Source organism: Pteronotus mesoamericanus, unplaced genomic scaffold (assembly GCF_021234165.1).
Source record: "Pteronotus mesoamericanus isolate MK-2021 breed Mesoamerican mustached bat unplaced genomic scaffold, CSHL_Meso_final scaffold_118, whole genome shotgun sequence".
Lineage (NCBI taxonomy): Eukaryota > Metazoa > Chordata > Mammalia > Chiroptera > Mormoopidae > Pteronotus > Pteronotus mesoamericanus.
In genome coordinates, this window is record NW_026555301.1 from 5,672,938 (window position 1) to 5,688,623 (window position 15,686).

At 40.6% G+C, this 15,686-nt stretch overlaps 1 protein-coding gene across 1 annotated transcript in view; it reads left to right on the forward strand.

Annotated features, from left to right (window-relative positions):
* Positions 1-1,003: 1,003 nt before the first annotated feature.
* The window catches only part of TXNRD3 (thioredoxin reductase 3), a 65,092-nt gene continuing 50,409 nt past the window's right edge, over positions 1,004-15,686 (forward strand). Inside the window, exon 1 of the mRNA XM_054587295.1 lies at positions 1,004-1,351. Within this exon, the coding sequence (XP_054443270.1) occupies positions 1,196-1,351 (156 nt within the window). The 5' untranslated portion in view covers positions 1,004-1,195. The remainder of the gene's footprint in view (positions 1,352-15,686) is intronic.

A 15,686-nucleotide genomic window follows, 5' to 3' on the forward strand; every position in this document is an offset into this window, starting at 1 on the left:
AATGAGCATATATTATTTTTGCTAAATTAATGCTTATTTTAAAAAACAAGAATGAGATAAATGAATTAAAGGTGCAACTTAAGGAACAGGTAAAAATGAAAAATGAACTCAAAGAAAAAAACAAGGCCACTAATAAAGGCAAAAGCAGTTTCCATTATGCAGGCTTCTTAATATGTATTTTACTGGAGGAGGAACATCCTTGGCTGAGGAAGCAGAAAATGCAAAAACCACAGGCAGTAATGGGTTTGACATATCTGAGGCACAAGGATAGAGGGAGCATGTCAGGGGATGGCACCTGAGACAACTAGGCCATGCTTGCTGGTCCTGTGGTTGAACCCCTCTCTTTGGTGGGGTTTCGTTCATCCTCCTCCTACGCACGCACTCAAATAATGGATAAAGGATTCCTGCCTGTCACAGATGATTTCAGGGTCCGTTTGTTAGAGCGGCCTCCAGAATTCTATGTATTGGGTAGGGACTTAGCTGAAGCAACCTAGGAAACTAATTTTGAAACTGCGTTGTGATAGGGATCGTAGTGTTGTTCTTTTAGTTTGTGGGAAATAAACTGTAAAAAGAAACATTTTTTTTCTAAAGATGGCTTGCTTTATTCACAATTTCCGTAAGGTTCAGACATTTATCCTCATTGAAGAATGTTTTTAAGGTGGCTTAAGGGGCTGGTGTACATTACAAGGCATGTAAAGTCCTCACAGAAGGCACCCACGGATGGCATCACTGAGACTGAGCTGTCCCGGGACGTGCACCAAAGTCGTAATAAGGATCCGCAGCGTGAAAGTACACAGGTTTGCATCCAACCAATTTCGAAAGGTAGATGACCCCGGCACTGCAGCCTAGACGTAGGCGGTGCGGTGAGGCTGCACCACGTGACTGGGCTGCGCCGGGGGGCGGGACTGTCCTAGGGGCGGGGCCACGCTGGGAGACCGGGCCAGCGGCGGTCTGGGATTTGTGGCGGGTGGGGAGCGGGGGCGGTGCTTGCGGTTCCTCCTTTCAACCTCAGCTCTGGGCACTCCGCAGGAGTATCGGTCATCCTGAGCAGGCCAGGTCCGGCCTGGCCGGGAGTGACACTGACACCCTGGCACAACAGCCGCCGCCGCCGCCGCCGCGGGCGCAGACGTCGCCGGGGCCGGTGAAGGTGGACAACGTCCCCAACCGCCGCCTGGGGGGTGTCCACGGCGTGCCCATGTCACTGCCGGTTCGCCGGGCCCGCCTGTCTTCCCCCGGAACCAGTCGCCAGTCGTCCGAGGCCCGCGAAAAACTGCGGCGCCGCCTCTTGGGCCTCATCGAGGGGAACCGAGTGATGATTTTCAGCAAGAGCTACTGTCCGCACAGCACGCGGGTAGGTGGGGCGGGGGCGGGGCGGGGCGGGGGCGGGGGCGGGGGCGGGGCTGGGGCCGGGGCCGGGCCGGGGCCGGGGCCGGCTCGGGAAATCTTGTCACAGCCTTCGGGGAGACCTGGTCTTCGGGAGCCCCAGCTCGTCTTCTGTCTTGCGACCCCGGACCTCGGACCGAAGCGATACATGCTCCACTCTCGGAAGTACACCCACGAGGCCCAGCAACCGCTCGGCGGGCCGGGACCCGTTTTCCGGGGTGGTTTACACGAAACCACGATCAGGACCTTTTGGTCTGCTCCTGTGGCTCGGTGGCAGAGGCGGCCAAGCTGCGCGGCCTCTCGGAGTTACCGTGACCGCCTAGACTCCGCAGAAATGTTCTAGGACCGCGGCCTGTGGGGTTAACCGCTCGTCCTTTCCCTCCTAGTTTTTAGCCTGATGTTGGCTTACTTATCAAGTGTTTATCCAGAAGAATAAAAGATATTTCTAAAAACTTTTGGCCTGATAAGAGTAGTGCAGGGAGAGGCCAGGACTTGGTAGTAGTAGACTAGAGCTGGAGACAGATCCAACTTCCTAACTGCTTGACCTTGACCAGGTTACAGAATTCTGCGGAGCTTTGGTTTCTATATTTGGTAAAGTGAACGAGGAAGGGTGTGAAGGTGGCACGAGGTAATGTAATTTCTGCTATATTTCATAGTGCTTTAACGTTGTGGACTAGCTGGGAATCTAGCATTTCTATGGAGAGGTTTGTTCTGAGGTTTAAAATAACCAAATTGGAAATGAACTTTTGGAAGATAACCCCATCTGAATAATAGAGACTAATATTTTTAACTGTACTTATCAGAAAGTTGAAATGGAATATGAAAAAGCATAAACTTGGGGAGTTTGATGAAATTCTAGGCTTTGTTTTCAAATTTATTTTTAAGTATGCATTGCCTTACATGTTTCATAAAACGTGCATATACATCTTAAAGAATAAAGAAACAAGCTAGTACTCTGGAAGCCTACTTGGATGTCTCTCCCTGATTACATTCTCCTCTGCCATTAGAGTGAACCACTATCCAAAATTTCTTGCTTTTCTTTGCATTTTTATGAAATACACATAGACTCCTGAAAGCAGTTTGTTCCTTTTGGTCTGTTTTGGTACTTTATGTAAGTGGAATCATACCACAGTTTATTGATTCTGCTGTTTCTATTTTGCTCTTAAAAGCATTACAGCAATCCGTGTCCTTATACATATCCTTCAGTGCATATGTAAGACTTTCTGTAGTTATCTTGAAGCTGAATTGCTCGTGATAGAAGATGAATGATTTCGACCTTAACTAGGTGATAACAAACTATTTTTCTAAGCTGTTATACCAGTTTATTCTCCCACTGGCAGTGGGTAACAGTCCTCTTTTGCTTCATATCCTTGTCAACAGCTGATATAGTTAACTATTGCTTGCATTCTGGCAATAATGAAATGGTATTTTGTTGTGGCTTTAGTTTTACATTTCCTGTTGAACATCTTTTCATGTGTTTATGGGTCATTTGCATTTTCTGTGAAACTTTCAGGCCTTTTGCTTTTTTCCTCAGGTTTTATTTTTGTATTGATTTGTAGGTCTTCTTTATATTTTGGATATTAGTTCTTTGGTTGTATGTATTAGGAAATCTCCCAGATTTTTTTTCGCCCTCATACTCTTTATGGGATCTTTTGGTTAACTAAAGTTTAAAGTTTAATGTACTTTTGTTACCGGAGAAACCCTTGTTCTTCTCGGTGATGCAGTAAAGAATTATAGGTCTGTTAGCGAGCCTGTTAGCATGCAAGCAAAGTTTATTAGTGAATGGGAGAGCTAGAGCAAGGATGGCCAGAGGCCGGGTGGCCAAAAAGGGGTGCCCAGGGGCCTGGGGGCCAGTGACTGAGTGGCCAGGGGTCCCTACCATGTGGCAAGAGAGCTACGAACCAAGAGAAGAGCACGAGTCCTTTGTTCCGTGGACTTACATAGTTGGCAGGATGGGGGTGAGGGAGTTCCATTTTGTTTGGAGGGTAAAAGTAGTGCCAGCTTTCCATGGGGATGTGACTGTCTAAATGTATGTCTGGGTGAGGTCTGTTATCCTGAATCCTTGTCTTGCTTCGGACTCTTTCTTCATTTTGTTTATTTTGCATGTGACGGGAGGCAGGCAGTTAACCAAAGTTGATTATGGGGTTTTTCTTTTGGTCACTGTAGTCCCCCTCCCCTTCTCCCTTCTAGGCTTTGGGATGAATACACAATCTCAAGGTTTTCCTTTTCCCAGCTAGTGGAGATATGATACTCGTGGACTTTCAAGGGCTCACTCCCGCCACCCTACTAACATAGGTTGCTTATGTTATTTGGAGTGCCTGGCAGCCTTCTCGGACCAGACTCAGATTTCCTGGGTAAATAGGTGAGGCACATCCTCCTTTGCTTTTAGCTTCCTTTGTTAAGTTCTTTGTTAGATTGCAATAGTGAGAGCCCTGCCTTTATTTCCCCTATGGCCCTGCATTCCTAGCGGCCTATTATAGGTATTGCCTGGCAACCAGGACACCTTAGTCGCTGGCCAGCAACAGTAGCGCAGTCTCAGGATTCTTCCTATGCTATCTCCTAACAACAGTTCAATCTATCATTCTTTTTCTTTAAGGTTTGTGATTTTTGTTTCTTATTTTAAGAAATCTGTTTCTACTCTGAGATCATTAAGATAATGCATCTGTTTTAGGTCTTAAATTTTAGAGTGTGCTTTTCATACCTTCTTTATTCTACCTGGACTTGAGGCTGACAGTAAGTGGGGATCCATTTCATTTTTTTCTTTATGGCTTATCAGCTGTCTCTGCTCCATTTATTGGACAGTCCATGCTTTCCACAGTAACTTGAATGCTCTCACATATGCATTGGGCCGTTTCCAGGCTCTGATCTCTATTTTTTATTTTTAAAATTTAGTTTACTTTGATCTAATCTTTATTGTATTTTTTCCCATTACCTTATATGCCTCTCCCCCCGAAAATCCCTACACTGTTGTCCATTGCCATGAATCCTTTCTCCTTTTTGCTCAGTCCCTTCACCCCTCCCCCACTAGCTATCATTCTGGTCTCCATCTATGAGTCTGTCTCCATTTTCCTTGTTAGTTGAGTTTTTTCATTAGATTCCTCCTATGAGTGAAATCATATGGTATTTGTCTTTCTCTGAATGGCTTATCTCACTTAGCATAATGTTTTCCAGGTCCATCCATACTGTCTCGAAGGGTAAAATTTTCTTCTTTTTTATAGCTGAGTAGTATCCCATTGTGTAAATGTGGAATAGTTGTTTTATCCACTCATCTACTGATGGACATTAGGGCTGCTTACATATCTTCTTGGTGACTGTAAATAACGCTGCAGTGAACATAGTGGTGCTTATGGTCTTTTGATTTAGTGTTTTGGGTTCCTTTGGATATATTTCCGGAAGTGGGATCGCTGGGTCAAAAGGCAGATCCATTTTTAAGTTTTTGAGGTATCTCCACACTGCTTTCCACAGTGGATGCACCAGTCTGCATTCCTACCAACAGTGCGAAAGGCAGTGCAACTGTACCCCTTTCTCCACATCTTCGCCAGAATTTCCTGTTTGTTGATTTATTGATGATAGCCATTCTGACAGGGTGAGATGGTGTCTAATTGTGGTTTTATTTTGTATTTCCCTGATGATTAGTGACATGAGCATCTTTTCATATGTCATTGGTTATCTGTATGTCCTCTTTGGAGAAGTGTCTGTTCAGGTCCTTTGCCCATTTCTTAAATTGGGTTGTTTTTTTTGGTGTTGAGTTTTGCGAGTTCTTTATAAATTTTGGATATTAACCACTTATCAAATGTATTGGCGAATATGTTCTCATTCTGTGGGTTGTCTTTTTATTTTGTTGATGATTTCCTTTGCTGTGCAAAAACTTCTTAGTTTGATGTAGTCCCATTTGTCTATTTTTTCTTTTGTTTCCCTTGCCTGGGGAGATACATCCCATAAAATATTGCTACAAGCAAAGTCTGAGATTTTGCTGCCTATGTTTTCTTCTATGATTTTTGTGGTTTTGGGTCTAACATTTAAGTCTTTGATCCATTTTGAACTTATTCTTGTGTATGGTGTAAGAAGGTGGTTTCATTTCATTTTTCTGTCCATACCTGTCCGATTTTGCCAACATCATTTAATGCATAAACTATCGAATATCAATTGATTATAATGGCGTGGGTTTATTTTTGGATTTCTTATCCTGTTCCATTCATCTATGTGTCTGTTTTTAATGCCAGTGCCATGCTATTTTGATTACTATGGTTTTATAGTATAGTTTCACTTTAGGTAGCGTGATTCCCGCAACTTTGTTCTTCTTTCTCAGGATCACGGTTGCTATGCAAAGCCTTTTGTGATTCCATATAAATTTTTGAAATATTTGTTCTAGTTCTGTGGAATATGCCATTAGAATCTTGATAGGAATTGCATTGAATCTATAGATTGCTGTGGGTAGTATGGACATTTTAATTATGCTAATTCTTCTATCTATGAACACAGTATGTGCTTCCACTTATTTGTACCTTCTTCTCTTTCTTTCTACTGTGTCTTATAAATTTTCCAAGTACAGGCCTTTTACATCCTATGTTAGCTGTATTCTTTGGTGTTTTATTCTTTAGTAGCAATTATGAATAGGACTGTTAATTTCCCTTTCTGTTAGTTTGTTATGGGCATATACAACACAACTGATTTCTGGATATTTTGTATCCTGCTACTTTGCTGAATTCATTTATCAGCTCTGGTAGTTTTTTGGTGGAATCTTTGGGGTTCCCTTTGTACAGTATCATGTCGTGAAGACTAGATCACATGTAGAGGCAGGTAGGCTACTGAGGAAGTTACCATTAGTCAGATAAAAATAATGGCCAAAACTGTGAAGAAAATGCCCCCCTTTTTTAAAAACTCCTTCTCCACATTAATTTTAAGCCAATCCTGACTTATACATAATGTGGATTAAAAATATAAACTTTCATTGGTCAGCTGCTTTACTATTTTAACCATTTAAGAGTTCTGTAGCATTAGCACATTTACATTGTTTTGTAACCATCACCACAGAACTTTTTTCGTATTCCCCAACTGAGGCTCTGTATTGATTGAACTATGTTCCCCCATTTTCCCTACTCAAGCCCCTGGAAACCTCCATTCTACTATCTGGCTCTGTGAATTTGACTACTCTAGTTGCTGCATGTAAGTGGAATCATGCAATATTTGTCCATTCATGAAAGACTTGTTTTATGAGCATAATGTCCTTGACATTCATCCATTTGGCTTTTATGAATAGTGCTGCTGTGAACATGGATGTACAGATAGCTGTTTAAGTTCCTCTTATGATTCTTTTAGACATATCCCCAAAGGTGGAATTGCTAGATTATATGATATTTCTATTTTTAATTTTTTGAGTAGGCCACCGTACTGCTTTCCATAGTGGATGCACCCCTTTTACATTCTCAACAGTGCACAAAGGCTCGGATTTCTCCACATCTTTGTCAAAATTCATTTTTTGTGGGTGTTTTTTATAATATCCTAAATGGGTAGTGATAGCTCTGTGGTTTTGAATTGGATTTCCCTAAAGGCTAGTGATATTGAATATCTTTTCATGTCCCTATTTGCCATTTGTGAACGGTCAGTATCTTCTTTGGAAAAATGTCATTTCAGGTGCTTAGCCATTTTAAAAATTGTTTTCTGTCTAGTCGTAGAAGTTCTCTCTGTATATTCTAGATATGAATCCTTTATCTAGATATGTGATTTACAAATAATCTCTCTAGTTCTGGGGGTTGCCTTTTTACTCAGTTGATAGTTGGCTTTGATGCACAAGGTTTTTAATTTTCATGAGGTCCAATTTGTTTTCTTTTTTAAATTATACTTCTGAGTGTTCTATTACATTTGTCCCAATTTTTCGCCCCTTTGCACCCTCCACTCAGCACTCATCATTCCCTCAGGCAATCCCCACATAATTGTTCATGTCCATGGGTCATGCATATAAGTTCTTTGGCTATTCTGTTCCCTATACTGTACTTTCCATACCCATGGCTGTTTGGTAACTACCTATTTGTACTCCCTTTTTTAAAAAAGATTTTTATTTATTTTTTTAGAGAGAGAGGGAAAGGGAAGGAGAAAAAGAAGGGAGAAAAACATCGATGTGTGGTTGCCTCTCTTGCACCCCCCACTGGGGACCTTGGCCCACAACCCAGGCATGTGCCCTGACTGGGATTGAAACAGCGACCCATTGGTTCGCAGACCGGCACTCAATCCTCTGAGCCACACCAGCCAGGGCATGTACTCCTTAATCCCCTTAACTTTTCACCCATTCCCCTACACCACCCTGTCATCTGGCAACCATCAAAACACTCTCTGTATCCAAAATTCTGTATCTGTTCTTGTTTGCTTAGTTTGTTTTTTAGATTCAATTATCGATAGATATGTATTTATTGCCATTTTATTGTTCATAGTTTTGGTCATCAGTTTCCTAAAATAGGTCCCTTTGACATTTGAATTAATAATGGTTTGGTGATGATGAACTCCTTTAAGTTTTTTTCTTGTCAGGGAAGCTCTTTATATGCCCTTCAATTCTAAATGATAGCTTTGCTGGGCAGAACAATCTTGGTTGTAGGTCCCTACTTTTCATGACTTTGAATATTTCTTGCCATTCCCTTCTAGTCCACAAAGTTACTTTTGAGAAATCAGTTGACAGTCTTATGGGAACTCCCCTGTAGGTAACTAACTGCTTTTCTCTGGCTGCTTTTAAGATTCTCTCTTTATCTTTAAACTTTGGCATTTTAATTATGATATGTCTTGGAGTGGGTCTCTTTGCATCCATCTTGTTTGGGACTCTGGGTGCTTCCTGGACTTGTATGTCTATTTGCTTCACCAAATTAGGAAGGTTTCTTTCATTATTTTTTTCAAATAGATTTTCAGTTTCTTGCTTCTCTTTCTTTTCCTTCTGGGTAAGGCACCAAACTTTTCTCTATTCTCCTGTGATGCAAATGTTGGACCTCTTCAAGTTGTCCCAGATGCTGCTTATACTATCCTTGCTTTTTCTGTTTCTTGTTGTTCTGATTGAAGGGTTTTTTGTTTTGTTTTGTTTTCTTCTTGCTTTTGTAGGTTCCAGATCATTGATTTGATTCTTGGCTTCATCCAGTCTCCTGTTGTTTCTCTGTAAATTGTTCTTTATTTCAATTAGTGTACCCTTCATTTGTGACTGGATCTTTTTTATGCCCTTCAGTTCCTCACTAAGTTCCTTGAGCATCCTAATAACTAGTGTTTTGAACTCTGCATCTGATAGATTGCTTATCTCCGTTTCGTCTAATTCTTTTCTGGAGTTTTTGACCTGTTCTTTCATTTGGGCCATGTTTCTTTGTCTCCTCGTTTTGGCAGCCTCCCTGTGTTTGTTTCTGTGTATTAGGTAGACCTCTGCTATGACTCCCTGTCTTGGTAATGCAGCGTGATGTAGTGGGTATCCTGTAGATTACAGTGTCACAGCCTCTTCTCTCATCCAAGCTGGGTACCTCACGTGTGCCCTTTGTGTGGGCTGAGTACACCTTCCTCTTGTACTTGACCCTTGATTGCTTTTGGCAGGTCAATGGGAGGGATTTACTCAGGGTTGTCAGATACAAGGACTGGCTATGACCACTGACCACCAGCTTCTGCCGTCTGTGGAGGATCAGCCATGCAAGGGCAGGGTGGTGATGCTCCGACATGGTCTGTTGCTGCCTAAGGGGTGCAAAGGCTCTGGGGTTTCCTGGGTGTACAGGCTGTAAATCTAGGCTGGTTGCTTTTTGTATTGGGTCTGGGGCTACTTAACAAGAGGTGCGGGGGCTGGAGGGTTGCTGAGGCCAGCTGTTGCTTATTTGATAGTATTTAGGAAATTGAGAAGCATGAGCCAAGACCAGCCATTCATATGGAAAAGTCAGTGATTAACACTGGGTGGGTTGGTAACAGTTGGGTGGGAGGGAGTCTCAGAGGATCTCCAGGGTGGAGCAAATAGTGTTGCTCAGGTTGATGGAATCTCAGATGTAGCACCCACTTGCTGGCTCTGTGGCTTTGTGGGGGAAGGGCTCAGAAAAGGGAAAATGGTCTCTGTTCACCATTTTGTCTAGGGGAAAGCTGTCCCCCAGCTCCCTCCTTGATGCCAGGCATTTCAGTTCCTCTCTGTATGCCACTGGTGCCTTTCCATCTGCTACCCCAGTGCCAGAGCTCAGAGGGAGTGAGTCTGAGTAAGTTTTTGTGTGGGTTCTGTAAGAGGAACTGCCTGGGACTCTACCGTTGTCTTTGATCGACTCAATCCTGCTCGTTTTTGCAGCCAGTATTTATGGGCTCTTACCTTCCTGGCAATGGAACCTTGAGCTTTGGGGCCTGGTGTGGGGCTGAGACTCCTCGTTCTGGAGATATCCCTCCCAAATTTTTACCCACCACACCTGGATGTGGGACTAGCCCATTATACTTCTCTGCCCCTCTTACCAGTCTGGATGCATGTGATTTCTTTAATTCCATAGTTGTTAGACTTCCATTCATCTGGATTTCTGACCATTCTCAGTGATGGCTGTTCTATATTCTAGTTGTAATTTTGATGTGGTTATATGATGAGGTGAGCCATTTTTACCTATGCTGTCACCTTGACTGGAGGTCCGTTTTTTATTTTCTTATGTTTTCTTTTGTTATGAGTGCCTTAGGTGTCGTATCCAAGAAGTCATTGCCAAATCCAGTGTTGTAAAGCTTTTGGCCTATGTTTTCTTCTGAGAATCTTAGCTCCTACCTTTCTATCTTTGATCTGTTTGAGGTAATTTTTGCATATGGTGTTAGGTAAGGGTCCAACTGCATTCTTTTACATATGGATATCCAGTTTTTCCAGCACCATATATTGAAAAGACTGTTCTTTCCCACATTGAATGGTTTTGGCACCATTGTCAAAAACGATTTGATCTGATGATATGCGAGGCTTTCTGTTTGGACTCTCTGTTTTCTTCTATTGATATATGTTTATCTTTATGCCAGTACCACAGTGTTTTGCTTACTGTAGCATTGTAGCAAATTTTCAAATCAGGAAGTGTGAGACCTCCAACTTTGCTCTTATTTTTCAATATTTTTTGATAATTGGGGGTTCTCTTGAGTGTCCATATGAATTTTAAGATGGCTTTTTCTCTTTCTTAAAAATTTGTTTTTGGGATTTTGATAGAGATTAAACTGACTCTGTAGATTGCTTTGGGTAAGTATTGATGTCTTAAGAGTGTTAAGTCTTCTAATCCATGAACATGGGATTTCTTTCCAATTATTGGTGTCTTTTAATTCTTTCAGCTACATATTGTAGTTTTCAGTGTAGAAGTCTTTGACTCCTTGTTAGGCGTATTCCTAGGTACTTTTGTTTATGTTATTGTAAGTAGAATTCTTTTCTCAATTTCTTTTTTTGATTGTTCATTTTTAGTGTATAGAAAAGCACCTGATTTTTGCATCATGTTTTTCTACAGCTTTGCTGAATTTATTAGGTAACAGGGTTTTTGGTTTTGTTGGGGTTTTTTTTTTTTTTTTTTTTTTTTTTGTAACAGTCTTTAAGGTTTTTACACATAAGATTATTTTACCAGTGAACAGAGGTCATTTTACTTTTCCAAGTTGGATTCATTTTCATCTCTTTATTTTGCTTTATTTCTCTGGCTGGGACTTCCCATACTACGTTGAGTAGTAGTGGCAAAAGTGGGCATACTTCTCTTTTTTCTGATCTTAGAGGAGATACTTTCACCATCAAGTATGATATTAGCTTTGGACTTTTCATATATGGCTTTTAGTGTGTTGGGGAGTTTCCTTCTGTTCTTAGTTTATTGAACGTTTTTGTCATGAAAGATGTTGGGTTGTTTTAAAAATATTTTTTCTTCATCCATTGAGATGATCATGTGGTTTTTTTCCTCCATCTTGTTAATGTGGTGTATTACATTGATCTATGTCTATATTGAACTATCCTTGGATTTTAGAAATAAATCCCACTTGGTCATCGTGTATAATATTTTTAATATGCTGTTGGAATTGTATTGCGAGAATTTTTGTGTCATATTTATCAGGGATATTGGCCTGTAGTTTTCTTGTAGTATCTTTGTTTGGCTTTGGTGTCAGGGTAATGCTGGCCTGATAGGGTGAGTTTTGAAGTGTTCCGTCTTCAGTTTTTTGGAAGAGTTTGAGGAGGATGGTGTTCATTCTTTATGTGTTTGGTAGAATTCACCAGTGAAACCATATGGTCCTGGGTTTTTCTTCATTGGGAGGATTTTTATTACTCATTCAGTCTCCCTACTAGTTTTAGGTCTACTCATATTTTCTATTTATTAACAATTCAGTCTTAGTAGGTTGTGTGTGCCTAGGAATTTATACATTTCATCTAGATTATCCAATTTGTTAGCATACAGCTGTTCATAATACTCTCTTGCAATCCTTTTTTTAAAAATAGTAGTAACAGTCCTTCTTTCATATGACTTTAGTTATTTGAGTCTTCTCTACTTTTCTCTTAGGGTATGTCAATTTTGTATTTTTTTTCCCAAGAACCAACTCTTTGTTTTGTTGATTTTCTGTATTGTTTTTCTATTCTCTATTTTTTTATTTCTGTTCTAATCTTTTGTTTCCTTTTGCTGGCTTTGAATTTAGTTGTGTTGTCTTTCTTATTCCTTAAGGTGTAAGATTAGATTGTTGACTTAATATCTTTGTTCTTTTTTAATGTAAGCATTTACAGTGAGAGTATTCACTGTACTCTCATTCTACAGAGCATCTGTCATTCAGAAACTCCTGAAATATAGCTGGATAGAAGTGCTCACTATGGATATAAAGAAGAAGACACATTGAGACTGGTTGGAGGGGTAAAAACTTGAAACAGCTGGATGCCACACTCATGTGTGGCAGTTAAAAACTGGGAGGGTTATCTTTGCTGCAGAGGTCCCCCCTGAGTAGTGAGGGGTCCCAGTCCCACACCAGGTTCCCAAGCCCAGGGTTCCAGTGCCAGGAAGAGAAGTCTTCATAACATCTGGCTATAAAAACCAACAAGGTTTGTGGTTGAGTGAGAAGGAGGGCTTCGGGAAACCCAGGCCTTCCTCTTAAAGATCCTGCACACAAACTTACTCAGACTTACTTGCTTTGAGTTCCAGCATTGGAGGAGCAGCTCACAAGGCACCAGGGACATATAGGCAAGAACTGAATTGTCTGGATTGGGGGCAAGGGTTGGAGGTGCAGCTTTTTCCTTGACAGAAGTGCTTGCACAGGCCTCTGTACCTTTGTTGAGCTTTCCCCCTGTAGAAACAGTAGGTAGACAACATATCTGAGTCATCATCAACCAGACTAACACTGTTCGCCTGACCCTTGTAATTCTCCTGAGACTTTCTTTATGGCACCCTACATGCAAACCCACCCACTCCATTTCAAGTAGCTTTTCTATACAACCTGTCTTGGCTCATGCTAAGGACATATCCTAAATCTCCCAAACAAGCAGCATCTGTCCTCAGAGTGCCCCATGCCCCTTGCTAAGTGACCCCAGGAGCAGCACTAGCAGCTATACGAACATATACTTAGGTGGCCCTTACACAGAATATGGGGCCTAGCAATTTTAGTCATAGGTTCCATGTATGGCCAAGAGAAGTCAACAGAATCAGGGAGGCAAGAGAGCAGAAAGTAAAGGCATGCTGAAATCTCGTTTGGGTTGATGTTGTACATACTTTCATTCTTGATGTAGATTGAGAGTAGACTGTATTTTGCCATGTATAATGTATACCTATTTTACCCAAATCATTGAGGGAAAAATAAGGATGCACATTATACATGGGTATTACTAACTCCATATCTACATAAATATTTTAAATTCTTTTATTTATGCTTCTGCATTAAAAGTATAACTTGAGAAAGCAATAATGATAACCGTATGCAAAATAATACCCTGGAATACAATAGTTTTGTTTCTAAATATGAATAAATAAATAATTGAATTTAAAAACTATAAGGAAAAATTTTTTTTCTGGAAGTTTGGGCCAAAACCCTGGGCGCACATTTTACACGGCAAAATGTGTAATATTAAAATAATTTAAAACATATGCATAATTTCCAGTTTAGAAATTGAGTGTAGAATTTTCAAGTAAAAAAAATTTGTTGAAGGGGGAAATGTACAAAGATTTTTTCATGTATCATCCAAATTTTCCTATGTACATTGCTGCTTCAAAAAGTGTTAAGTTTTTAAAAAGTCTCCTCTCTGCTTTCTTTTTCTTCGGGGGGTGGGGAGAGCCTTAGCTTTATGTTCTTCTGGCTGTAATCTCTTGCCCCCTGGTATCGTCAGATTTGTAGTTTTCTTTTAGTTTTCACAAACCATGCCCGATTGCTTCTCGTGGCTGCCCCTAGCTTGAGAACCGAGCCACTTTGACTGTCTCAACCCTGAGTTAGGCATCACAGGGACCAATGAAGCATTTTTTAAACAGACCAGAATATTGCAAATTTGGTTTCTATGCTTTCCTGTGAAAGATAACTGGAGCCTGGGCTGTTGCTTTCCTCTTACTGTGCCGTGCAGTACCAGGGAGTTGGGTGGGGCAAAAACAGCTATAAATATCACAAAATTTTCTACCATTTCAAATTTGTAATTTTTGTGATTGAACATATACTTGGTTGCTATAGATATTTGATCACTTTCCAGAGCTTTTATTAAGTTATTTTTTTGAGGCCATTGATCTTCTTGAATAATGTAGATTGCTGTTTTTCATCAAATTTGGTATTTTTGGACCTTTTAAAAAACATTTTTCTGCCCCTTTTTCCTTTTTCTGTTTTTCACACTATGTATCCACTAGTATGCTTAATAGTGTCCCATATTTCTCTGAGGCTCTGTTTCTCTTCATTCTTCTTTTTCCCCGTTTCTTAAGGTTGCATAATCTCTATTGATCTATTCTCTAGTTTGCCAATTTTTCTGCCAGTTCCAATTAACTGATGAGATACACTAGTCAACTTTTCAATTTTAGTTTTTGTAATTTTCAACTCCATAATGTCCATTTGGTTATTTTTTTCATTATTTATACCTGTATATTGATATTTTCTATTGAAGCAGACATCATCGTTATACCTTTATTCATCTCTTGAAACAGTTTTCTTTAATTCTTTGAGCATATTTGCAATGACTATTTTGAGTATTTGGTATGACATCTCAATCTCTCAGAGATAGTTTCTCTTGCCTGCTTTTTTCCCCTTGTGAATGGATCCACTTACCTGTTTCTTTGTTATGTCTGGTAATTTTTGGTTGAAACCTGGGCATTTTAGGTAATATATTGTAGCAAATTTAGAAACTGCATCTCTCCTAGTCTATGGCTTTTTCTTTTTTTTTCCTGATAGTGAGTGGCTGGATTATTTTAGGGAAATTTATTTTCATCCAAAGATGAAGCCTTTAAAAAAAAAAAAAAGATTTTATTTATTTATTTTTAGAGAGGGAGAGAAACATCAATGTGTGGTTACATTTCTTGTGCCCTGTGCTGGGAACCTGGCCTGCAACCCATGCATGTACCTTACACTGGGAAACAAACTGATGACCCTTTGGTTCATTGGTTGCTACTCAATCCACTGAACCACACCAGCTAGGGCCAAAGATGAAGCCTTTGATGTCACTTCTCAGAGAACACAGACTTGAATATGTAGACAGTGACACTGGAATGACTGGGATTTTAACAGGGTTCTTGTTGACTGTGTTATATTTTTTGTCTTTCTTGGTATCATACCCAGATGTTATGACCCACTAATTTTAGGCTGGTTGTACTGTTTTTTTGACAATGCCCTGAAGTGTAAATTATCTCACACTCTTATCCAATTAAATCTAGGCCCCTTTGCAGAGATAGTTTTCATAGCAAGTTTGAGACTTATTCCGACCCTAGAAGTACTATTCTTAGCTTTGTCTTTCCCTGTTTTTTTTCTTGGTAAATTGGCTGGCTTACAGGTCAGCTTGCTGCTGTCATGGAGCTCCCAGCTTCTTCTTCAATGCTTATCACCACAGTTCCCATTATTTTCAAGAATGCCTTTAGACTTGACTTTCCCACAGTTTAAAATAAAGGCATGTCCTTTGGGTAGAGCTTCTGAGCTCTCTAATCTTATGATTTGCCTTTTTTCCTGAGCAGAATCTCTGAGATCCTTGTTCCAGAGCTTGGGCTGGGGACAGTGACCCAATTATTTTAGAGTAACAACCGTACTTTACCATCAGAACTGTGCGTGGGCAGTAGCCTCTGTTCTTCTTAGCTTACCTCTCCCAGCCTGGAACTGCACCGTACAAGTCAGCTGAGGCAAGGGTGATCAGGTCCCCAGTATTTTAAGCCTAGTGTAAAGCCTTTGGTCTCTCAGTGCAG